Here is a 25,361-nt window from a genome sequence, read left to right on the forward strand (position 1 = left end):
CTCTATCTCCTGCATGTGTACATGATGTCATATTATGAGTCTACAGCCATGCTAGCAGCTCTGGAGGGTTTCACAGCTGTGTTTTGAGCTAAATGCTAACCCAAGCAGGTATAATGTTGACCATGCTTACTATCACTGCTTAGTGTGTTAGCTTGCATTTGCGACTTATGACCAAACGTAAGCACTTTCTGATCTAAAGCCATTGGCGACAGGATGACATCATTTGTTTCTGCTTACCAGCAACCGTTATAAATCATTGTTGGGAAAATATCACCCATAAACATTTCCCGGTATCCCCCCCCAGAAACTCGCGGATAGCAAACGTCAAAGGATCACCACAGTCATTAGGATTCATGAATGTCTTTACAGATTTTCATGCTAATCCATTTAATTGTCAATGGTCAAAGTGGTGAGTTGACCGCCACTGTTTTGTAAGTCCTTCGTCAACCATAAAACCATCTTGATCAGCAGAACTTTTTAACAGAGCTTGATGATGAGTGGATCCATATGGATCTCTATTTACGCTGCACTTTGACAATCATGTGGCCAACAACACACGATACATACTGTAGCACCGCTACCTGTTATGGAGGGAACAGGATGCGCCGCTTAGGTTTAGAGTGTCACCCTCAGGCCACAGAGTGCTGAGTCAGTCGTCACCGACAAGGTCTCCTCGCCCTGCTTTCACCCTGACAGCTGAATTATTCATTAAAGGAGAGGAAAGCACAGGGGACCCTGCTAATTTCTCAATGGGATTGTTGGCCGTCCTCGCAGTAGACTGTCCAATGAAAAGACAGGCTCAGAGGGCCGGTTTGAAATGATCTGTGAGTATTTTACTCGATATTTTTATGAAATGGACAGTACCTGCTATCAACACAATTAAAAGGGCTCTCGGTGACTCATTGACTTGTGGCACAGCGGACAGATCTTGTGTATCCTGAACTGATATGCCATTCGCTAGCTGCTTTCAAGGACACTGAACAGCGATGTGTGTGGGAGTCTGAATCAGACCCTTGCAGATTTATTGAGTGCACTCACACCATCAGATACATCCAGCAGCGGCTCGAGTTGTTTTAAACGTTGGGGACTTTGCCAGTTGTCGTCATCAAAGAGAGTGTCTTCATGTTCGTGTCCTTTAATAACTGGCACCAAGCCAGTGAGCCATGCAGAGGTTAACTTAGCATATGACATTCTCTCCAGCACCAAATCCCCCATAATAAACTAAATCATGTTAAAGTGAGAGCACACAGGGAGAGAGGCCACCGGTTTGAACATGACACATCGCTGTTTTTCATTACAAACTACTCTACTTCCAGAGCAGCAGTGCAGGCATGAGAGAGATCAATAATCTGTATGAGATAATGAAATAAATCATTAAAGATTAAAAAAAAAAACCAACAGGTCACAAATAACAAGGCAAGTCCTTTGACACCAATTAAAAAATAAAAAAGATCTAAATGTCACACACGATCACGCCACAAATTAAATGTTTCGTTTGATCATAATGGAAAGAATGAAGGTAACAGTTCAGAACAGTGCAACACATGCTTCTTTTCCATTATCAATTCATTATTTATTCACAAGTTTCTTATGTATCCTGTAATCAATAATGACCACACTCAACACAGAACAGCCCTGAATTGAGCTACATATAGCGCAAGTATCAGAGAGGTTCAATATTTACAAGGTCATGCACAGCCCGGATACATTATGCAGTGTTTTCCCTATATGCATTCATCAGATAAATAATTACCCCTGCTTCTATATAAGAATCTCCCCAAACGCAATAAGCTCACTATCTCTACTTTGAGTAGCCAGAGTCGGGGATAAGCAAGGATTATCAATCGAGTGCCCCCAGACTTAGCCACTGTTCGGCGGTCTGTTATCGGTTATTGGTTGTTCGATAGCACGGCTAGCAGCAACAAAAGCTCCGCTACCAGGTTTGAGTTCAGCAAAAAGTGGAGATGACACAGAACAGCTCAAAGACAGGCCACTCCTCTTTAACCAAAAGGGGATATATCGTTTTAACTACATATCCAAAGGGATGGACACCTTAAGGACCGTTAAACTCAGTTGTCCAAAATGACTTAATGTACACCATGCCGAGAGCAATGGGTGCACCATAGAATTGCATCAATTTGCTGTCAAAATTTCCCAAAAGGGACACAAAATCTGTAGGGGTGTAATGGTATACAACATTTATGGTTTGATATTCATGTCCGTCATGGTACATATTTGCCGTCACAAGATAATAGAAAACAAACATTTTTTTATTAAGATGTTGATGAAAAAACACTTATCACGGCATATATTTATTTTTTTCAGATGAGTTTGGTAAACTGGTTGGTGAAGAACAGAAAGGCAGATGATGTTCATGGTAGAAATGATGATAGTTTAATTTTTTACTTGTATGTGAAATTGTGCTGTTGGAGTTATTTGGTTTAATTCTTGCAGTTTGTCTGATTAAGTTCTGTTCTTCATGTATTCAGTCATAAAACAGGATGATATGTACATTGTGCTGTAACCTTGTTGCCCTTTTTGCTTATATGTCTTTGGCTCGTTAGTTTTTTGTTCTAAAGTCTGCCTTTTTTAGTAATTTTATGCCTTTTGGGATTGTATGACAAGGTTTGGCATGAGCAGGGGGAGCCAACATTATCTTTTACTTCATAAAAAAGGAAACCCCCCCTGCGACTTGGAACTGCAACACCATCCCCCAAATATTTAAAAATAATATAACAGCACTGAATTGGTGCAATTTGTGTTAACATTTTATAATACGGCCTGTATTTTACAGAGTCATGTAATAAATGTAGGCACTCAGATGGGTTATTAAAGAGCATATAAAACAAATGGGTTATGTTCCCAAAATGACAGTCAGCTGTGATAAAACGCATTGACTGTTCTCCCTTTTTACTATTTAATTACACAGTAAGAACAAATTATACATTGGTGAGTTCCACTCTTGTCTTTCTGGGAACATAACCCACATATTTTATAGGTTCTTCAATAATCCCTCCACCTCTGAGTCAAAGGATTTTCCCAAAGCCCCTTTTGTTATCTTACTTGACTCATGCAATTTTGATCGGTTATTGTAACTGTTTTGATAATACGTTTATTATGTACAATATATTACTAATGTTTAAATACCAGAGAGAACAGAAAATACTGTCTTGTCTCCCGATTTATATAATGACTTACACCCTATCAATGGCTAAAATAAAACGGCTTTCGCCGTATTTCCAGCGACCAAAAAAGCAAAAACATGAACCTTTCCAAACACTAACTAAGTTGTCTTTGTACCTAAATCTACCCGCATCATAACCACAATGTTTTCACAGCTATAAATTGAAAATTGGAACCTCAAGTTGCAACAAATATGCAGTTTACATTCATAACGTTTATTGTCGTGAGTGGGTTACGTTATTCTCAGGAGTGTAAATGATTATAAGCTATGGATGCTGTTTCACCGTCCTCGCCTCCTCTTATTGTCATCATGTTTCATGCTGAGCGATGACCCATCCGAGCGCTTCATGGACGAGACAGAACTCAGTTTAAAATCTTGTTAATACAAGGACGTTAAGTCTTTCTGTTCTGATTGTCCACACTGTTCTTCTGCACTGCTTTTCTCATTGAATTTCAATGAAATAAGACACTTTGGTTTAAATGTCCAGGCATTTCTACTCACAAACACACACACACAGGAGTATTTTAACGCTGAAGGCATTCCACACCACCATCAAAAGCCTTTCTAATGTTCTCAGAGAAGAGAGGATGAACAGCAGCTTAGTGCAGAGTCAGCAGGAAATAATACTCGTTGTATAAAGACTGCATGTTTTTGTCCTTTTCACCTCAGATGTTTTCACTGCATGTAAATCTTTACCTCTGGTTACAGGGGAGATAAAAGGCGTAATATGCTCATTTCTTTACATTGTGGAGATGTACAGACCTCCCCCTCCTCCCCCAGCTCTCTAATACTACATCTGTTATGCACTAATTACACACCCAGCATCTTGCCACATTTGTTTGTCACCTCTTTCTGCTTTAAATATCAGTTTCATGGCTTCAGACAGTGAGAGAGTTACACCTCTGGGAGCAGAGGTGTCAGCAGGCACAAAACCACAAATTACATATTTTCTGCAACCTCCCACTTTTGACACGCTTGTGCACACAGATAGATGCCGACCTGTATGCAAGCACACTCACCCATAGCCACACATCCAGGCAGCAACAGATGGACGGCCTTGAGGCAAAGCCTGAGAGACTTGTGCGAGAGTAGAGCTGCCAATTGATTGCTAAGATCAGGTGTGCGTCTAAACAAAGGCACCTCCTGCTCTTTTCAAGTATCGTGGTTATACTAGCCTCAGGACAAATGGAGACACAAAACAACAGTGGCATCTGTGGCAGGTAATGATCCCTTCACCAAAAATCTGGATAATGACAAACCTCGACCATTTGTTGCAGTTAAAATCACTGTTGCTCACTCTGAGCTCCACGTGTGTCCTCCAGCAACATGTGCCGGAGCTGCGAGAGCAGTTCGGTCGAGTTACAGCCATAGATCAGCAGTCAGCCGCCACTGGAGTCGAGCCAGCCGGAGCAGGGCGGGATGAAACGATGTCAGCTTTTATCTGCTGCTGATCCAAACTGCATCCATAAATTGGGCTGCACACAACACATGAGGTCAAAGGTGGATTAGAGCGCACTGCACCAGCTAATGAGCTAATGAGCTGTTTTTCCCAAATGCTCAGGAACAATTTCTGCACCAAAACACTAAATACAAACATCACATGAGTTTATGTTGTTTATTTGTCGTGCAGAAGGCTGACAGACACGCAAAACATTTATTTTGGTTTATTAGGCTCCCCGTTAGCTACTGCAATGCAGAAGTTATTCTTGCAGCTATTTAAATCAGGCCAAATTATATAAATTCACAACTGCCAAAATAACATATTCTGTAATAATTACATAAAGCAGCTATAATCACTACTTTTAAATCAACAGTGTTTTAAATGACAATGTGAGAAAGTTTGCTTGAAGAAACAGAAGAACAGAAAATTAGCCCCTAAACCTGCAGCTCCCCCACGGCTTTGAGAAGATTTATAGTTAATTTTTTTTAGGCAAAGCAAGCCAGCAACAAAGCTCTAAAAACTTACTTTACACTACCTGCTCAACATCAAAGAGCAGGCCAAGAAAACTGGTGGCTGACTGGTGAACATAATGGAGGATTTATTTGCTGAAGAGCCAGATATTTCCTTCAGGAGTTGGTGGAGACCAAAAAGTGTGTCAGATGGAGTGAATATCACATTCATCAGGTGGCCAGGAACTTGACCTCAGACGAATGATATGTTGCTCTTTGATGGCTCAATGTAAATACACAACTGTTCGCTAAAAAGGATATCCATCCATAAGGTGATGATGTATTAATATTATGTTCACGACTCGTTTCTGTTTCTTCTCTTCAGATTTGGTGAACTGGTCGGTAAGGAAAAGATTGGCTGATGATGGTCATAATGAAGCTGAGGTGAGTTGGATTAAGTATAATACAGTATAAAAAATCAAATTGTGTCAAAATTTAGAGAAAATAGAGGTCTCTGTCAAAACAACATGCTGTGGTGTCATAAGTCACATCCTGCCTGAGAGCATTTTATCCTCTTCAGTGTCAGCGGACGCTCTAAATGTCATCTGTGAAACGTACAAACCTCACTGCCACTGCTGGAAGAACACCAATAACTCAGTAATCAAGTTAAAATCTTCTGCAGTTGACAGATAAAATTCCTGTTTGTTTACAGGTTTATTTTCATATTTGGCACATTTTTATGTACCGCCAATATGAAGCAACAGGAAATAGAAACATTCATTTAGATAAGGAACAATTTAGAAAGTAATAACAAGATGTAAATCCCTCCCAAACACACTCACTGGGTGTCCAAACACACCATCTCATCAGATATTTTCCTTTAAAATACACACAATAAATCTATTTGCACAAGTAGACTTTTGAATCATTTGAATATAATCTAACTCCAAGAACCTTGTGCCAAAGCAACTGTAAAAACTGTAAGTGCAAGACCGATGTTACCTGTCATATCTGCCTGAGACAGGTGAACGAATAGTGTCTCTGCACCAAGGTTAGAAAGCACGAGACAGACACAAAATCACATCACCACGACACACACACACACACACACACACACACACTGAGTGACTTGTTCGCTAAAAGCTCGACTGACATGTTGAAACACAACTTCCACCTGGCTGTGAGTGATCCCATGTCATGTTTCCCCACAATGCCACAGTGGCGTGGCTCAGACAAGCACCCAGCCACCCCTGGATTCAAACATCAACCAACAGGGTCTCCCCTTGATCCCCTCTTCTCTCCTCTTGCTTTAGTAAACACGATAATAGCAGTGCTGTGTTCGTCTGGGCTCCATGTTAACACTGTGGCTGTCAGAGGCCATCATGCCCCTTCAAAGGATGATGGCTCTCTAAAGTGGGCTCTCTCGGTAGCAGCCATTTTCCACTTGACTGGCCCCACACACGAGGGGGACTGGTAGCCCCTAGCAGCTGGGCCAGACTGGTCACTGGGGGTGGGGAGAAGGAGATGAATGGGCTGCATGAAAGGGGAGGGGGCTAATAGCAAGAAGGGAAGGGCATCTATATGCATCAAGAGGTGTGTTTGGTTTTTTCATCCAAAAAAATACGACCTTTATTTCACCCTCTGAAACGCAGCGACTGCTCAGGTGTGTTTACACATTTAGGTCAACCTGCTTACTGTTACTTTCAGATGTAACATCTCCACTGACTGCATAAAGGAGCTGAAACATTTTGTTGCTTGTTGAAAACCTGGCAAATGTCTTACACTCCTTGATGAGAAACAGACTGCCAGTATCTCATCAGGAAGTGGGAACAAAGGCCCACTGAGATGTTATGATATGAATGATAATTCAGCGAGTGTCTGTTTGCTCGGCTGTATGGGCTTTGTGTCAACACTCCGGGTCCAACCAGGTCTCACTCGGGACAGTGAGAGCAGGATGCATTTTCATAAATCATTTCTTGACACCACATCAAGGTTATGTGGTTGGCAGTCTGTAGCCTGTAAATTGCCTTTGCATTGACAATGCAAAGGAGCTCCTCTGGGATTTAAGTAGTTCAGTAGCTATTTATGGCTGGAAAATTAGGATGACCTTTTCCCAAACTGTGATGATGGCGCCTTCGATATAAACCAATCCACTGAAGCGAAACGTCTCGTCATATACTGGAAATATAGAATAATTTATGTAGAAGCTACATGCATACAGACGAGCACGCCATTGTTACACATCCATGCTGCAGAGGCTCTATACTTCCCACAGAGTGGAGGTAATAATTAGCTCACTACAGCGGGGTAACAAGTTAGCACCCCCGTCCTGCTGTGCGGCTCTGTAATTGGTCCCCTCATGTGGCACAGTCGGGCCCCAGAACAAAGGGTTCCCAGAGGGGGAATCTATGCTGACCCATGCTGAACCCCCGACAACAATGACAGGCAGGAAGCATTTACATATGCTGACAGACTTGTCTCTTCCTAGGGTGGAGTGCTAGGCACTTCATTAAAGCAACATCAATACCTGCTGATAGAAAACGAGGAGTGGGCCCATGTGCATCACTGTCTGCTCCGAGACACTATAGTGAAATGACATAGGGCTGTCACATCCAATTTCAAATAAAATGACAGCATTTATTAAATGGGCTGTGTGTGGAAATTGATGGGAGAGATGCTGTCTGAGCTGTGGCTGTCTGCATGCATCAGCAATTGGTTTACCCACAAGCTGTTCACCTGAACATCAGCTGCCAAAATCTGTCGGCCTGACGGTTCAAGCTAATATCAACGCGTTCTGTTATTTTTGTCCATGAAAAAAAATAAACCCTTCCTTTTGTGAGACCGCGCTCTTACATCGTGTCAAACGTTAACATGCTACTCAGTGAACCCACCGCTGAACAAGAAGATCGGGCAAAGTCAGACAGACGTGTCATATCTGTCGATTCAGCAGCAGTGCAGGTGGGTTCATTCATTCATTGCATCATGGCGCTGTGAATTCATTCTCTTATCCAGTTAAAGGAAGGGTAAATCCTCCTTCCATTTGACACGCTGCTCATTTAGCTGAGAGGCACAGTGGTTGGCTGCAGGGAGGGGAGCTGTGGGGGAGCAGTGGTAGAGGGGGTGGGGGGGCTCTTTGGGAGGTGTCGTCCTGAGCAGATGGACCTCTCAGTGGCGTAGTAAGTGGAGTCTTCACATGGCAGAGGAGACTGCAGGATCTCACAGGACTAGGACACAGAATCCAGGTGGCCACAGCCCCTCCTGACCAGCTGGAGGAGCGATGGGACCATCTGACACTCGCAGGGAAATGATACACTTTTCTTTGCTGCTTTGTTTTGTCCCGACACAAAAGCCCTGAGCCAATCAAGGAATTTAGCTAATGAAGCTTAGAGAAAATCCTTTTGATTACACATAAACACTCAAGGTCACGTTAACAACTGGAGAGCAGCATTTATATGCAGACGTCAGGTGAATGCTCCAGGTTTATATCCAGTCTTGATTTTTTTTTTTTTCAGAGACAAAAACAATAAATCTGATGAATTGTTTGAAGTGATTACGTCCATCCTGCATCAACAACTGACTGCAGTGATTCCTCTGCAGCTCACACAATACTGCAATGTAGATTCAACAAATCCAAGTGAGAAAGTCCCATCTGTGCTTCTCCTCCACTGATCCTGGGCCCTGGAGGCTACATAGGGCTAATTGTGGCCCCATTTTCCCTTCCTTATCTTTTTGTTTTTACTCAGTGTCGGGGTCAGGGAAGCTCCCAAGTGACCAGCGGCAGGAGCAACAGCCATCGGCCCCTGCTGAGCATCAGTAATTAGAGCCCTCCTCCTCCTCCTCCTCCAGGCCGGGGAACCTCTCGCTCTCCTTCTGAAGGGCAAGGGGGCAGAGAGGAGGAACAGCTGCTGATGGGAAACCACTCTGCGGTTCCCATGGATGACCAGCGTCCCTCTGTCCTCCTCAGAGGATGTGCAGCAGCATCTTTGATAGGGATGAAGGGGCTCGGACCAGACATATTATAGGATCAAGTCTGTCTGGTTTCCCATGGCTGTTTATCTCTATCTGTTTGTTTGACCATTTCCATGACTAATCCAGTCTGCAGTTGTCATCACGTGAACAATAAATTACAATAAGTGGACAATAACAGCAGCGTGGCCTGTAATAAATAATACATTTGTAAAGCTTATCACGGTCACTTTAGCTAAGAACGAAATCTGCTGCTCTTATCGGGGTTGGTGACGAAATAATATGAATTCTCAATGGTGGGAGAAGTATTCAGATCCTTCACTTAAAGCACTTGCAGCAATCTAAATATGCTCGATTATAGTTAGGACTAAACAGTATTGTGAGAAAACACTGACATAGCAATATTTTGGTTTTCTGTGGTTTCTGGTTCAGTGAAGCGTCATCTTTTCAAACACTTGTTTGAACAGGTCGGCTTTTCGAGCCTTTGACCTACAAAAATCCCTAAATATTTAAAGATGTCCAACTAAAAAAGGTTTTATTGGCCGCAGACCAGTTCTGCTTTGCTACTGCCATGTTTCTGTCCCTCTTGACAGCAATGTCGCCTGATTTTAACACCACAAGAGAAACAATCAGATCACACAGTTACATTAGCTGTGTTAACATCGATCCCAATATTCTGATTAAAATCGTTTTAAAAGCCCAAACAGAATAAAAATGGTCCGTATAAACACCTGAATGAGAATTAACAGGCCCAACCAAAATACCATTTCAATTGGTTGCAGAGGGGTAGTTAAACCTTTTTATAAATTGATCAAAATAAAAATTCTGCCATGTAAACTATATAAACTTATTTCTCTCCGGCTTCATTCACTTTTGTGCACATCACACAGCTGGTCCGATTAATTTTGCTGTCGTATAGAACCACCGGATCCTATTAATCCCGTCCCATGTAAACAGTTGACCTGAAATCTTCAGTCAGAATGACGAAATATTGTCCATGTAAACAAAGCACCTCATTAGGTGCTAATGCTGCCTTGTTTTAAAGATAGTCAAAGGTTTACACAACCCCTCTAGATCTCATTGGAAATGCGTGCAGGTCGGGTCGATCAGGCCAGTTCAGACGGCTACATGAGGTCCATGTGAACTCAGCTACTGCTAATGTTTTTAACAAGTGCTGCAATATTGATAGCTTGAATGCTACAAAAACACAAAAAACATTTTAACATAAAAATGTGATGTTGTATGTCCTGAGATGAGACTACAGCACATATGTGCACTACGACATTGTAGCTTGAATGTTTTTTAACTCTTGCAGCCTTGAAAATGTATTTGGATTAAATTATGTGAGAAGTCTAGAGGATAAATGTCTCTTTTGGTGGAACTGATAACAACTCATGGACGTCTGCAAAAAGGCCCAAACCAGACACTGATTGTGAGGGGTCACAAGCCATATGGCTGGGATTCAGTGTTTGGATCTTGTATTGTATTCCATTTGAGCAGTGGGGTTGAAGTGGACAATACCCAAGTACATGTATGTCAGAATTCTACTTACAGTTATTCAATAATCTACTTAGTTACTCTTCACTGCTCGGTACATATAACACCAGCGGTACAGTATCTGCAGTCCAACATAACAACAGCTCAACATGAATTGATCTATTTAAATATCACAGATAAATATTTACTGCAGGACTTGTCCTGTCCACTCTATATTGGACTATATTTCACCATACCTGGACATCTACATTACATCCCACTGATTGTTGCTGGTAGTATAATTCTACATGTATCATATTCACAGCAATAAAATGCATCAACAACCTCTTTTTATTGGCTTTACATTTTATACATGCATGTTACATCTACGCAGAAACATACCACATAACATGTGTCTAAATGTCAGCATTAAATCTTAAATTCAGAATGTTTTTTTTTTTAAATAAATCAGTTTATTAATTAGTAATCTATGTGCACAATATAAATGTGTTTCATGTGAGGACAGGCGTTCAGTGCCTGCAGAACATGGAGTGGCAGGTTTTAAAATACTGTATAGAAGTGTGCCTGTGCCATCTAGTGGGCAAAAACGGGCTAACAAGTTTGAATCAAGAAAAATAGCTGCTTCCCAGTGTTGAACATCTAATAATTTCTCATTTATACAAGTATATTTATATTTACATAAGAGCTTTTTCCTTCTTAGTGTACTCAATCACTTAGAAAGAAAAATCGATAAAGTTAAGTGTAAACATGGCTTCAAAATCACAAAGCTGCGAGGAAAGAAAATAACGGTAAAAAAAACAGAAAGAACCTCAAAGTTGTTCTAAATTCTGGCCTTTTGTGTAGAGATGATCGATACCACTCTCGTGTGTGTGGGTGGGTTAAATATGGAGCAGTCAGTTAGTTTAAGTTAGCATCAAGCCTGGAAGTAAAGGAAACGATCTGTCTGAAGTTAAAAACTTGCTTACCAGCTCCTCCAAAGCTCACTAATTTACATGTTTTATCTTGATTCTTTAATCCATACAAACCTAAAATGTACAAGGACACACAGCTGTGCTGTCTACCAAGTAAGACATTACCACAGAACCACAGGTGGGGGGACTCGCTGGATTTACTACCACAGTTAATAAGTTTCTAATAAGTTAATTATCTGAATTGCTGGTTTCAAGTGCTTTGATCCAGCATGCTGATGAAGTGACACTGTGACTGACAAGCCACAAACATAACTTGTCTTTAGGATCTCAGTCAGTTCATGCCAGTCACCAAAATAAGTGTTGGTAGTATAGATTTCTGCAATGTTGCAACTTTCCTTTTCAATTTTATGTCGTGAAAATGCTTTACTTATGGTCTGGTTAGGTAAAAACACAAAAATCGTTTGGTGTGGTTTAGGAAAAGCTCATTTTTGGGATTACAATACCTAATTTGGTCATCACAAACACAGCAGGAGATGTCCCAAAGACTCCTCAAAAATGTCCAGTGATTTCACTCTTGAAATGCAGTCTTGAGTTGTTTGCTCAACATCAACTTTAATAAACAGTTATTCCGGTGACTGGGCTGGTCAGATCAAACCAGGATATCCTACCCAGTTTCACCCTTTTATCCAAGTTTGAATCTGGCTCTGAGATGAGAAAAACCAAGATAGTGACGCCATAATGCCAAACTCGAGGCTTCAGACATTAGTCCACAAACCCAAAGGTGACGTCACAGTTGGTACACAAGCTTTGGACAGAGCTAGGCTAGCAGTATCTCCAGTATCACAGCTTCTATGCTAAGCTGCAGATAGCAGTATTGATCTTGTTCTCTGCAAGAACTGTACAAGCATATTACCGAAAACGTTGAACTTTTACTTTACATCAGTCTCTAGCCTCCTTAGTACTGTCGATCTCAGATCAACGTCATAAGGGACATTTAGTGTTGCAGAAGTCTCCTGACTTGAACAGTCCGTATACGTTAACCAGCGGGAACATGGTGACTGAGCCTACTAGTGAGCCCATCTGTGCTGCAGCTCCGCACCAGACCAGGGCGAGGTGGCTCCGGTCTCTCAGGATTACACCCACCATTACTTTGACATACGTCATTGTCCCGGTGAAGAAGAGCCACGAGAGCACCTGGTGAGGGGTGAAAAAAAAACAAAAGTACTTAACAGGTCATCTGAATAATAATCAGGCAAATGCTTAACATAATTTGTGTTGGAAAAATAAATCAGGATATCATAAATCGTCATTTTCAAATGCTGATACCTCAACTACACACAAACAGTCCAAATGTCACGTCATCATCAGTTACGAGAGGAAGCAGAGTTGCATAACACTAAGAAGCAAGAGTTGAACTTTGTCACGCTTTTCCCTGATAAAGCCACAGAGCCATGTTTTCCATATTTTATTGTTTCTCTTGTGTAACAAAACGTTTGTTTTTCACTTACAATGAGCATCTCTCCCACCACAGACCCCTGAAGCAGAGGACATGGACTCATGGCTGCCATCGCCATGTTATAGCTTCCGAATCCTGTCCCGAACGCCATCAGCACACCGAGAAAAACCAGAGACCTGAACACACAAGAGGATCGTTACCAGCCGCAGGTTCTTTATTTCTAAGAATCCAATGTGAGATAATGGGTAACTTTTCTTTGAAAGGGAGATTAATTGACATTTATTATCCCACATTCACTGCGTGCCAAAACCATTTATCACTTCAAATTAAAAAAATATAAATAAAACAACAAGATAAAGGATACAGTCACAGTTTCTCCAGTCAGGGCTCAATACCCAACACTGAAACAGGCTGTGCTTGCTGGAGTCATACTGATCATTTAATTTAATAATCATTTTCTAATGAGCTTTGGGGACCAAATCCACAGCCCCTTGTTCAAAAATACATTCCAGTTTATCAGAAGTCAGTGAGACGTCACTGAATTGTGCTTCCCTCCTGAGCTGCAGTGGAGGGACAGTAACACAAACTGTTGGAGCCAAAGTCACTTCGGTTCACATCACTTCTGTTCCTCTAAAAGATGAAATGGGTTCTTGTGGTTGACTTTCCAGTTTCAAAGAAAAATCAGCACCTGTCCACTGCAGCACACTTTTAAAACATTGTGTACTTAAATCTACAGTCACATGGTTTCATAACCATAAAATTAACCAGCACCATTATATATTATAAGTAGTTATGCCGTCTTAAATCTCTGTCCTGCTGTTATAACTAACTTGTGATAAATCATGCTCGTAGACGATAAATTTGGAACTTCAGTGAGCACAGACGATATTTGGACTTTCAGCAGTGAACGTGAAAACAGCCTGCTAGTGTCCAATTCTGCACATACATCATTCTACGCAGTGAAGCACAAACAACTGTAGGAACAAGAAGAAAGGCATATTTTGACTGGAGGGGGAATTTAAATGCCAATTAAAAAAACAGAAATATCAAGTGGAGGTTAGATCGTCCCCATCTTTTGATTATTAGCATAGTAACTAGAAACTAGAAATAATATTTCCTGCCATCACATTTGGAAAGTATGAACAGGAGAAATGATCATATGAGCGCCTGACGTTTGTTATTTTTACCTGTTTTGGAAGAACATTGCAATGGTACAAGCCACTGGGTTGGCCACGGATGACAGCGCAGCAGAGAGGTGATAAGCCAGGTTCCCGTAGGGCATGCAGGAGAATGTCTGCACAGAGGGCAGCAGGCCGTTGGTTGCAGAGTTAACCCACACCACCATAAAGTAGATGAAGGTCAGCTGGTACACGGTGTGTTTCGTGTTGGCTTGTCTGCTGTGGTCTGGCCCCTCACCCTGGCCCTTCACAGCCTCTCCGTCAGTCTCTGCTCCAGGATTATCCAGGCCGGAGCTGACAGATGCGGCAGTGTCCGGCACAAGTTTTTCAGTGGACAGCTCGTATGTCCGAGGAAGCCTGTTCAGTGCAACAAAAGCAGCCAGGCTGATGCACATCATGGCTGCCAGGAAGAAGAAGAACACCTCAGTGGAGAAGTTGGGAGGAAGGTACTCTGTGTGTAATGACCACATGTTCTCTCCCGTCTGGTTTGCTGCAGTGTCAGAGGAGTTGACACATTTGGCCATGCCCACACCTTGTGCCAGAGCCACCACACCTGGAATAAAACCACTCAGCCCTTCTCCGATAAAGTAGGTGGTGATGTATTTTGCTGGAAGCTGCATCATAAAAGGCAGGAAGGTAACTGAGGAGGTGCAGTCTACCAGAGAAAGGAAGAAGGTGATGATGAAGAAGGCAGTGCTGTGTGAAGCCCCGAACACTATCGTAGTCTTATCCCAGAAGAAGGCGAGCAAGATGCAGGAAACGACGCCGATGGACAGGATGGAGTAAATGACAAGATGCTCTTTGAGACGACCCGGGCACAGTTTGTGCATGAGGGTGACGAGCAATGGTCCGAGGTTGGCCAACTGGATAATGACTGTGAGGTAGGAGGGGAGTTCCCAGCCCTCCGGGAGAGTGTTGACGATGAGCGGCAGTTCCACCCACAGACCGTTCACCGCCACCCAAGAGCCCAGGCCGAAGGCACAGGCCAGCATGTGGACCAGCAGAGCCATGATGAAGCCGGATCAGCCTGAAGAAAGTCTGAAGAAGAAGAAGCCCTCTCACCGAATGGTTCCACCTCTGCTGTGTGTCATACCTTGAACAAAAGGTCAGGCAGAAATGAACAAAGATACACACATCAAAATGTATCTTAATAAAATGCCCTTCAAATAACTGTATCAAAAGTAAAATGCTACATGCTGGTGCCAGAAGATGCAAGATCAAATACAGAAAGTTACATTTGTAATACTGAGCTATCTGAATTTAACAAAATGTCAGAACATTCAGATTTTTATCACACACTGGAAAGAAGGAAAACATCATTGTCAGAATCTGACAACAACCTGAAAATATTATTTCTTCACTCTTACAAAACATGGCAGTTGTAGCATACTCAGTTTCCTTGAAGAATAACTACCTTCTCAAATACTATTTGCTGTTAAGTGCCTCCTGTGCAGATGAAATATTATTCCTGAAAATGAGGACAGTGTCTTAACTGGAGCTGACGATGTGAGGCTTGTGTCAAATCGATTAAAAAGGAGCTTAATCAGTGGGTACAGCTCCAGAGAAAGCAGGGCTCCTCTGGTCTGTAACATCATCTGGGAGGCTGGAAGAAGCACTTTATGTACTAGGTTTTGGCCCAGTCTTGTTATTTTTTTATGTGGCAATGAATCATTGAGAAAATGAAAGACTTTTCATCGTGTACATGTAATCGGCTAATCTATGAGTGACTTAGTTTATTTATACCAAATATCTGTCTGGTGACATCATCTGAATCATAAATGTGATAGTCATTTGCGGTCTGTTGATGTCGATCACATGAATCAGATACAGTGAGTTATTAAAACTCGTGTTCAGAGCCAGTGTTACTACTCAGATCCTTTTTTAAAACATCAGTCAGCAATCTGAAAATACTCCATTACAATTCCTGTTTCTTTCAAGTAAAAGTACACAAGTATTATTCAGAAACTGTATTTAAAAATTATCAAAAGCAAATGTATTTTTTTAGCAGAAAAAAATACCCTGTGTTGATGTTATGAAATGCTGTATTATTTAATCACTAGTATGGTTGCATTGATGTCTGAGCAACACTTCAGTTTAATCTGTAGCATATTCTATGACACATTTTGTGTGTAAAATATTAATCTGCGATATAACCTGTAACTTAGAACTTGTGAATACATATCTGTCAAATTAATGCACTGGCTTATAAATATTCTAAAATAATCTGAAGTAGAACTATACAAGGAGCACAACATAGGAATATTCAAGTGTCTGACAAACTGAAAATACAAATAGCAACTACTGTGGATGAAGTAATATATATTTACTTTCCGCTGCTGCTCAGACTTGATTCCTTCATGCAACACTGTGGACACAGAGACACACCTATCTCTGATAATTCATGGGAGAAAATGTCAGATGAGGCCAGTTGAGTTTGTAAGTCACCCTCAGTAAATAAGGACAACGTCTTTTTCCGAAGATAAAGCCAGTGTGACGTCTAAGTCATTTCAGTTCACACGCATGGTTTGCAAGTCATGTTTCAAGCGGCTGACACAAGTTTCACATCCCTTTTCACACATTGTGGAGGAGTCCACCAAACCATGTGGGCCTCAGTGCCTCAGACTGTCAGCATGCAGGACGCTCTCAAGCTGATCTCATGATGGACAAAACGATGACTTGTCTAAAGGCTCATGTGATAATCAAATGTGTTGGATCGAGAAAGTTTTTTAAGAAAAAAAACTGTGTTACACCTTTAAATAATCTCTGATAATCACCTAAGCTAGCAGAGAGAAAGTGTGGCCACAGAACTGATTCTCAAGTTTTTCGAGGAAGAGATAACACAGTTTACCTCAGTGACACACAGCAAGTAAACTGCCTGAAAGACATGTTTGAGAAATGTACTCACGAGTGTCTTCAGTCCCTGGAGGCGTTGAATAGGACTTGCTGTCATCTAATATAGAGGTTAGTGAAAGACCTCCTTTGGCTGTTCTTAAATACACACACTGATGGGAATCACATGGCTTCTGGGTAGGTCAGAGTCCAACTGCAGCTGCTGATCAGCGCCACTGGGTAACAGAGTCTTTATCCACTCATCCACTCGTCTTTACTGCACCCACTTCTTAATTAGGTCAAGTCATGGCTGCAGCACTATGAGGTGCCCCTGACATAACTGCTCACCTACATTTGCCTGCACCAGCAGAAAACAAAATGTGCTGCAGTAGTTGTTATTGACGGGCCCGGCCTGCGCTGCCCCCTGCTGGCCTCAGGTGCAGGACACAGCATGTAATCAGGCTCTGGGCAGTAAGGTTGCAAAATGATTGCTGTTAAGTAACAACTTCTTCATTCGTCTTTGGTAACAAGACGCGGCTGTCCTCACGTCAAAGGCCACAACATCCGCCTCTTGTGAAGTGGGTGAGCTGACTCATACATTTCTACCATATTTTGACTTATCATAGCAGGAGAGGCACAGGTGTGATCGATAACATGGACAATGGCTCTGTTTGTGTTCCAGTATGTTAAGGGGTAGGTAACTGGTTCACCTGAATGGAATGCAGTTGCTGGTAATGTTACACCTGTGCTTTTCAAACTGTGAAAATCAGGCTTAAGTGATTTTGGCCTTAAAATAATAAAGATTATATCTCAATACATGATACGCATCTCCATATTTTGAAATCTCATAGTAGTACTTCATAATGATATTGTGAGATTATTGTCCTGATGAGTTTTCACAAAATAACAACACAATGACTAACCGGGTAAAGGTGAGTATAAGAATAAGTAGAACATTCTGCCAAGGTCAGAAAAATTACATCACTTTACTGTGATGCAGCCCTGAGGACACTAAAAGACTTGTGACATGTGACCACATTAAGATGTCCGAAATCTAAGATGATATCTAGTCTCATAGTAGGAAAATGATATAATATCTATATATCTCTGCTGTATTGGAAATTACATAAAATCTAACATCATTGTCAAAATTTTTGTGTTCATTATGTGGTCAGACAGAAAGGAGTTCTTAGGTTTGCAAAAACTGTGAGACAAACAAAAGAGCACCTTTCTGTCTGACCACATAATGAACACAGTGAGTTTGGTTTTTTAAATTTTGCTCAAGACTTTGAGCGTTTTTAATAAACACTTTACCAAGGCTGTGTTTTTCCACCACCTAACCAGTTTTTCTTGCGTGTGGACTTTGGGTAAACCTCAAATAAGACTTATGTTAGATGTTTTTACTGGAAGTGTTCTTGCTGCGGTGTCAGCACATGTCATGACATTGTCACTGCAATGATAAAATGATAAGATAAGATAATGAAAAAAACATTGTTTTATGAAGTGCTTTACAAAGGGCAGGCAGAAGGCAATAGAATAATTAAAAATGACAAAATCAAACACGTATATACACATGTATGCAGGTGAGCAGGTAGTCTGCTTGTTCCCAACTCACATTTTCCAACAGTTTACGGGACTTTATGCCGTAATTCAGAGATTATGAAAGCATTCATGATTAATGTGAGTTTTGATGGATTAGCAATTCTCACTGTATTCACTTCCGGTCCAGTACCAAAATCTAAATGTGATGATTTGAGTAGGCTAAAAGTACAAACAGGTGGCAAATTGCTACAGCAGCCCATTTTAAATACTTTTAATATTTCAAAAACCTTGAATCAAGTGCATGGCAAGTCATTATAATCCACTAAAATAGACAAAGACTCGCGTGATAGCTCGCCACGAAAGTGAGGCTGCAGAGACACCATTAATTAATTTATTTATTCATTTCCAGGCCTCAGGGAGCTGTAAGGACACCGTCTCCTCAAGGTTTTATTCACTCAAAGGTAAAATAATAGCTGCCCTCTAGGTGTGGAAGTTGGATTCGCCAGCTCGATAAAACATTAAAGAGCAGATAATTTCACAAAAGTTTATTTATTATAGTCTTGGGCACCATAGTCTTTAATTTTAACCACTGATCTCATTAAACATGTAGAACATTCATCACTGAGGGCTTCGTAACAATTAAAACTGAGGGTTTTAAAAGATGGTCTTCCATATTTAAGACAATGAAATAGTATTGTTAAGTTGTAATTCTGTGCGCCTGTGTTGACTGACAGAAACAAGTTCTGTTGTGGCAAAATGTCTGTTTTCCTCCAATAAACCATAATATTTAGATACATTACAATAATAGTTGGACATTTAACTGTAGTTTATTATACTTTGGGAGTAAAATGTATCATATACGTTGTCACCACACAAACCTGACCACTAACATTCATACATGTTTTACCTACAAGCAGAAACGGTGAAGTCAAGCCAGTAAGAGCTTAACTGCAAACAAAAGTTTAATGGAATAGTTCTACATTTTCGATCGTATGCTTATACACTTTCTTGTGGTTATGAGAAGCAACTCCAAGATGTATCTCACCACTTTTATTGGCCAGTCAGACTGAATTGCATACAACAGGCTTATTTGAGCTTTAAATGTATTTCCTTTCTGCTAAGCTAACCACATGCTGGCTGTAACTTCTGTGTTGTTTACGGCCTCGAGACTGGTATCAATCATCTAATTCGACTATAAATATAAGACTGATTGCATCACACTTCTGCAGAATCAGCTTGGGTGATTCAGAGACCAGAAGTTACGCAAATAACTTGGTAAATAAGAGAAGTTATCATATAGAAAGGCTCCACATGAACTCCGTGCAGCACATGAGCACTAACACGTAGTGACCTGAAATGACACAAATGTGTGAAAAGCATGACTTCAGATTTATGGTAGGACTGGAGAAAGTAAAACAAATTGTTACATGAAGTAGCAAAGACAGTTTCACAAGTCAGATCACTCCCCTGACGTTACACAGGACCTGAAGAGGTAGCTGATTTCACTTCTATTTTCAAGCATGGGACTTCTGCAGACCTACAGTAGATTTGCATACTACGATCAGATATAGTGGTGGAGATACTGTACATGTACAATGTTCACTTACAACAATTCTGACATGGAAGGGGAAAATGTGAATAATGTGACCGATTCCAGGCACCGCGCTGAGCTGCAGTCATAAATTTATCTGGCCACATGAGAACACATACGTCACATTACTGAAGACGTTTTAGATACGGGGTTTTGTATATTATCTTGTAACTAACAGCAACTACACGTCTTGTTAAATATGTGAAATTGTGTTATTTATGAGGTTGTTTTAAATGTTACAAAAAGGCAACACACAACGAGGTACACTCAATAAGATTATTTATGTTATTGTACAATCTGCATTTCTTAACAAATAATAATAAAAAAAGATTAGTAACATGTACAGTATTCGAATGATCACATCTGGTGTGGACTGAGTCCATCCAGAGCTCCAGTGATGGGAGAGCGAGGGGGCCAGTGCCTGGAATGACCTTCATGATGCTCAATAAGTTTGTGTGTTTGTGTGTATGCAGATAAATGTGTGTGTCTGTTTGCATAATCTGTTATTGTATACTAAGTCTTCTGCTGTGTGTGTTTATACTGATATATGTGTACGTGTGTACTTATGTGTGTGTATGTGTACTTATGTGTAATTATGTGTGTGTGTCTGTGTGTGTGCGCTCTGCCAAAGTGTCGGCAGGAGGTGGAATGTCACATTGCGTAGAATGGGGATAAAGGGATGAAAGCAAAACAGAAGAGTTGTGGGTGGGGGTGGTGGAGGCAAAAGTAGCAGGGGCTCAGTTGGAGTAGATCTGGCCCTCGGGTGGCTGAGGAAGCTTCATGTTTTCCTTGCATGTCATGAGCCGTCGCAGCTCCAGCAGCACCATCTGGATACTGTAGGAGTTCTGCCACTTGGCCAGTGCAGTCACCGCATGCATGTCAACCTGCAGGACAGAGAGCAAGAGAGGATGTGATGCTCTGAATCCTGCAAAGCTAATAAACACTGCTAAGAAGGGTTTTTTAAGGACAATGTCCCTTTCCCCATACAACCGCTGGCTCATACCACTTAGCCCTACCTCTCTGTTTTGAGTGGTCGTGCCTGGAGATGGGGTGTCTCAGTTCATACAGGGCAAAGTGTTAGAGCTACATGGCCCTCCAAATTAGTTTTTTTTTTTTTTTGTAACACCAAGGGGTACCGAGGGTTATGACAACTCTCTGTCCTTTGAATGTAAATGCAAAGTGCAAGCATCCAAGCTTTCCTGTCTCCATCAGATAAATGGCATATCATGCACCAAAAATAAACTAAATTTAACTAAAGGATGTGCAAATCCATCCTAAATGAAGTAGATATAGGTAACTCACCATTTACATGACTCTCCTGTGCCAAAGTCAATGCAACTGCATTAGCTGTCACTTGACTTCAGCATGCACTGCATGCAGACAACCCTCTTCAGAAGAAGTTCGTTTGGATTTGGACATACTTTGACATTACAAAATCTACATGCGTAAATATGTTCTACAAATGTATTCATCAGTGTTGCATGGACAAGATCATCTATTTCAAAAGACTACTGCTGACACATCCACATTTAGGGAACTATGCTAGAAAAAAAAGAACTTGTTTAAAAATTTACATACCACACCGCTGGAGGTGTGCACACCATTCAAGTTTATCTTCGTCACAAATCTGACGTACGGCGGTAACTCTGGGTATTCTGGCCCACATTCAACTTTCAGATTGTACATCCTGTTTTCATAGCTTGTCTGTGGACAGAAACAAGGAGGGAGAGGTGAGCTTACAGAACAGTGAATAGTAACAGTAAACAGTGTTTAATGTTATCAGCAAAAACACATGTGAGAGAAAATAACCCCAAATTCTTAGAAAGGTAGCTATATTTTACCCACTTCCATAAGAACAGTAAATATACAGGTTTAAACTTATAGACAGCACAAACTACCTGAGTCTGACATACATTGATATCCACAGTCCTCTGCAAAGTGTTAAAGGCAACTCAGAATTTGATAATTTCTGATCTCTATCACTTAATCAGAATTTTGCTTCCATCCATTGACACCTACTTCATGAGGGAGCAGTTGTCTGACATCACAGGAGGGGGCAGGATGTATTTGTAGACAGCAGTATTTGTGTAAGGCTTGTGAATTAAATATTTAGATACCAGGGGTAAAAGTGCTATAAAATAAAATGTATGGCGTCATGTATCATTATCCCTCCTTTAATTGGTTTATAGATACACAAGGAGGCTGGATTTCACTTGTGTCTAGTCAAAGAGACATAAATGTGTTACAGTGAGCCAAGATTTCTGTTAACACTTGGCATTGTGCATTGAAACACAAGTAGGTCAGAAGGTGGAAATTATTGAATGTTTGACTGGAAAGCAGCATTAGGGTTCTCCTAGTTATATAAATTACAGATCCATTTCAAGCTGTAACAAGTCCCAAAAGGCAGTCAAGCAGACAAGTGTGTAAAGAATCAATGCTTCAAATGACTGCTTTCAAAAAGGAACAAATTCTGTGATGTGATTTATGATGTATTACCTGTTGCTTCCTGTAATTCTGTGGTAATATATTATGTGTTACTTTATCATCAGTAATGGATTTAATGCGCTGCAGCCTTAAATTCAATTTCACAACTACTGTTGCATCATTCAATACACTCAATCTCTTTTCATCAGTCTTGAAATATAGACAATCTTAAGTTTTCTTTTCAAACCATATAATGTGGGGCTGTGAATCACAAGGGATGATTTACAATACAGTGAGTTTGTGATATTAATTAATTGACAGAAAATCTCCCAAACGATACATGGTGATATCTGTCTATCTGAAGAATGCAAGACACCCTTAAAATGGTAATTTACAGGAATAACATGATCATTTACTGCATTCGGGTGTAAGTTTCACAGAATTTCAAATAAACCGAGATCAAACAACCGCCAGGAAGCTTAATAGTTCTGGTCTGGAGGTAAATGTTAGAGGAAGGACACAACTAGGCCGCACTAAAAGCTGTGTAAATCAGTTTTACACCACAGGAGTTATAGAGTAGTGACTCTGCCAGGGAATGTGTTCAGAGCAACTGCATGCTCAAATACAATTATCAATATCTAGCACCAGTGTATCAATAATCCTATCACAATAGGATGCAATACAACATGTTGCAATATTGATAGTTGTCCCATCTCCAATATACTGTAGATCCTGATTCGTGCACTGCGCTGATCCAACCTGACACCTGACATGGTTACATGAGTCTGTTGACCTCTCAGCCACTTTATGGCTTATGGTACAATCCTCGCTTAAGTGTTACCCAATGGCCCCACTCACCCTTGGAGGGCCAAGGATCACCCCTCTCCACCGTGTTAAGGTCATGTCCTCGTCATCCTCCAGACCCCAGCTCACGGTCCCATCTCCCACACCTTTCTGGCCTTCTTCCAGCTCTTCCAGGAGCCGGAAATTGCGGGGGACTTTAACGCCTGTTCGTAGACATACACACACAAAAACCACAGCCACACTGTTATCCTAACACATAAACACCAAGCGTACCAAATTGACAATGTACAAGAGCTCCAGCCAGAGCAGTGACTTGCAGTTATAAAGGTGTGAGCTGGCATGACTCATGCAGGCACAGACAACGTGACAGGAAAATCTGGAGCAGCTGCCGTAACCATCTTTCAGCAGCCTTCTGATGATTGATGTTCATTCATGTCCCATAATTTAGCATATGGCTTCAACAATGCTGCATCATTTAGCCTCTGCAGTGAGGGCAAGGTGGTGCTGCACCGTTTACTGAGCCATGCAAACAAAAACAGTCAGGCTGCCAGCTGGTGCAGCAATTTAACTTCACCGGCATCTCTGGAGCTCTTTATTTAAACCCAACATAGATCATGTCGTCTGGATTAGCTGGAGGTCTGTCTCAGAAGACGTACAGCCTTTTGACGTCTCACGGCCTTAGATTAAACATGCACGAAAGCTGAACGTTGATGCACCAAACATCTATCGATAACCACTAATTATTCGGGGTTGTGACACTTCCTTTTTTCGGAGCACAGCATACAGTTTTATGTCGCAAACATGCTAATACTGGTTCGCTAGCGTCATCGCCATACACCGTTAACATGCTAAATCACGTCATTAAACGAAAGCGAACAAGTCGTATAATGTTGAGTGTGGATGTGAATGGTTATCAAAGCACTGTAAGACGTGTATTTAAATTCTCGGCAGTCACACTGCAGCTCGTCGCCTTTTATAACTTAACTTACGTTAGCTTAACGCTAGCTAATAACATCGCTTCCTATTCATTCTCCTCTCTGTTCTCTATTCAAGCTCCAGTTTCCGTTAGCTCCCATCTTTTTACCCCGCGGTTGCATCATTAGGTAGCTAAACTCACTATGGAGCCTGTGAGCTACATTATCAAAACACCCCGAGACGATTATTAAACGGCCGCATCTCTTGGTGATTTATTTCTCTCCCAACATTTACCTGATGAGGCGGCGACCGCCATCTTGTCGCTGCACAGCGGGAGCGCGGACGCACGTTTGCCATTGTGGCTGACGGTGCGTGCGCGTGGACCACCGCGCATCGCTTCCTTTGTTGAGCTCGTGCTGTGTAGTGGGGGGAGCAGGTTATGTAGCTGCTTTTAAGCGGAATTGAAACAGACTGATACAGCTGCTCACTACCCACCTGAGAGTGTTAGAAAAGAAAAGGAGGATAAGCCAAGTGTTAATGTTTCAGAGGAAATATGCAAACTATGTAGATTAAATCATAAACTTGGGGTGTGACATAGCAACAGAGGTGTGACAGTGATGAATGAGTGGTAAACGAGTTTGGTGTTGAAGGACAAAACAAAGCCACAGACAGCAGCGCTAGTTTAAATAGACAATAAGAGAGGTCAGCATTACAACAGATACCAGCCTATTAAAGGACAAGCTCACCCAAGTAGGACAGATAGAATATAAATAGAATATTAGTCATATTCTAAACAACCCAATGTAGATGGACAGTCGGCTGAAGTTCCATAGTCCACAAAACATTTCTGGTCTTCACAGCAAAATGGCGCTCAAGCTTTCTCCTGTACAACCGAAGCAGATGGGGACTTGTTAAAGGTGTTAAAGGTCCTATTTGTATAGAAAATTGATTTTTGAGTCTCACTCCTAGCTTGTCAAAAATCCCAAAGCATCAGCTTTTGACGAGTTGGCAGTGAGACTCAAATATCAAATATTCTTACAAATGGGATCTTCAACATGTTAAAGGGGCTCTATGTAACAATCTGCAGCAGTTTACATGCATTAATCCAATTTTTATTGGCCATTCATGACCTTTCTTGTCTCTCTCAGTTGACTATACAAGCCTGTGGACGAAT

The 25,361-nt window shown here is 41.3% G+C and overlaps 3 protein-coding genes across 7 annotated transcripts in view; 1 reads left to right on the top strand and 2 right to left on the bottom strand.

The window, feature by feature from the left end:
* The window catches only part of klhl12 (kelch-like family member 12), a 110,291-nt gene that overhangs the window by 39,944 nt on the left and 44,986 nt on the right, over positions 1-25,361 (top strand). For all 3 annotated transcript variants that reach the window (XM_037102823.1, XM_037102826.1, XM_037102824.1), the window contains exons 3-4: positions 5,460-5,518; positions 12,980-13,113. The gene's annotated coding sequence lies outside the window, so the exon portion shown is untranslated. The remainder of the gene's footprint in view (positions 1-5,459; positions 5,519-12,979; positions 13,114-25,361) is intronic.
* slc52a3 (solute carrier family 52 member 3) lies at positions 10,845-17,716 on the bottom strand. Its single transcript, XM_037102831.1, has 4 exons — positions 16,988-17,716; positions 14,092-15,175; positions 12,957-13,080; positions 10,845-12,642 (listed from the first exon to the last, which is right to left on the bottom strand). Exons 2-4 carry the CDS (start codon positions 15,090-15,092, stop codon positions 12,430-12,432), a joined length of 1,338 nt encoding a protein of 445 aa, XP_036958726.1. The 5' UTR covers positions 15,093-15,175; positions 16,988-17,716; the 3' UTR covers positions 10,845-12,429.
* Positions 19,824-24,627, bottom strand: LOC119022221 (ubiquitin-conjugating enzyme E2 variant 1-like). 3 transcript variants are annotated; one of them, XM_037102838.1, is made up of 4 exons: positions 24,482-24,627; positions 23,327-23,475; positions 21,623-21,748; positions 19,824-20,928 (listed from the first exon to the last, which is right to left on the bottom strand). In XM_037102838.1, the coding sequence occupies exons 1-4, from the start codon at positions 24,579-24,581 to the stop codon at positions 20,782-20,784; spliced, it is 522 nt and encodes a 173-aa protein (XP_036958733.1). In that variant the 5' UTR covers positions 24,582-24,627; the 3' UTR covers positions 19,824-20,781. The 3 variants fall into 3 exon arrangements, with proteins under 3 accessions (XP_036958733.1, XP_036958731.1, XP_036958734.1); XM_037102836.1 differs by having other exon boundaries at positions 23,327-23,496; positions 24,482-24,596; XM_037102839.1 differs by lacking the exon at positions 24,482-24,627 and adding an exon at positions 23,590-23,635.

Source organism: Acanthopagrus latus, chromosome 7, assembly GCF_904848185.1.
Source record: "Acanthopagrus latus isolate v.2019 chromosome 7, fAcaLat1.1, whole genome shotgun sequence".
NCBI lineage: Eukaryota > Metazoa > Chordata > Actinopteri > Spariformes > Sparidae > Acanthopagrus > Acanthopagrus latus.

Bases quoted from the DNA above. Each gene is read 5' to 3' on its own strand.
- slc52a3 (XM_037102831.1), bottom strand. From the start codon at position 15,092: ATGGCTCTGCTGGTCCACATGCTGGCCTGTGCCTTCGGCCTGGGCTCT. The intron at 13,081-14,091 runs GTAAAAATAACA...TTGTGTGTTCAG, and splicing joins GCAATGTTCTTCCAAAACAG to GTCTCTGGTTTTTCTCGGTG. The intron at 12,643-12,956 runs GTAAGTGAAAAA...ACCCCTCACCAG, and splicing joins TGGTGGGAGAGATGCTCATT to GTGCTCTCGTGGCTCTTCTT.
- LOC119022221 (XM_037102836.1), bottom strand. From the start codon at position 24,581: ATGCGCGGTGGTCCACGCGCACGCACCGTCAGCCACAATGGCAAACGT. The intron at 21,749-23,326 runs GTGAGTGGGGCC...TTCTGTCCACAG, and splicing joins TGATCCTTGGCCCTCCAAGG to ACAAGCTATGAAAACAGGAT. The intron at 20,929-21,622 runs GTATGTAAATTT...TCTGTCCTGCAG, and splicing joins TGCACACCTCCAGCGGTGTG to GTTGACATGCATGCGGTGAC.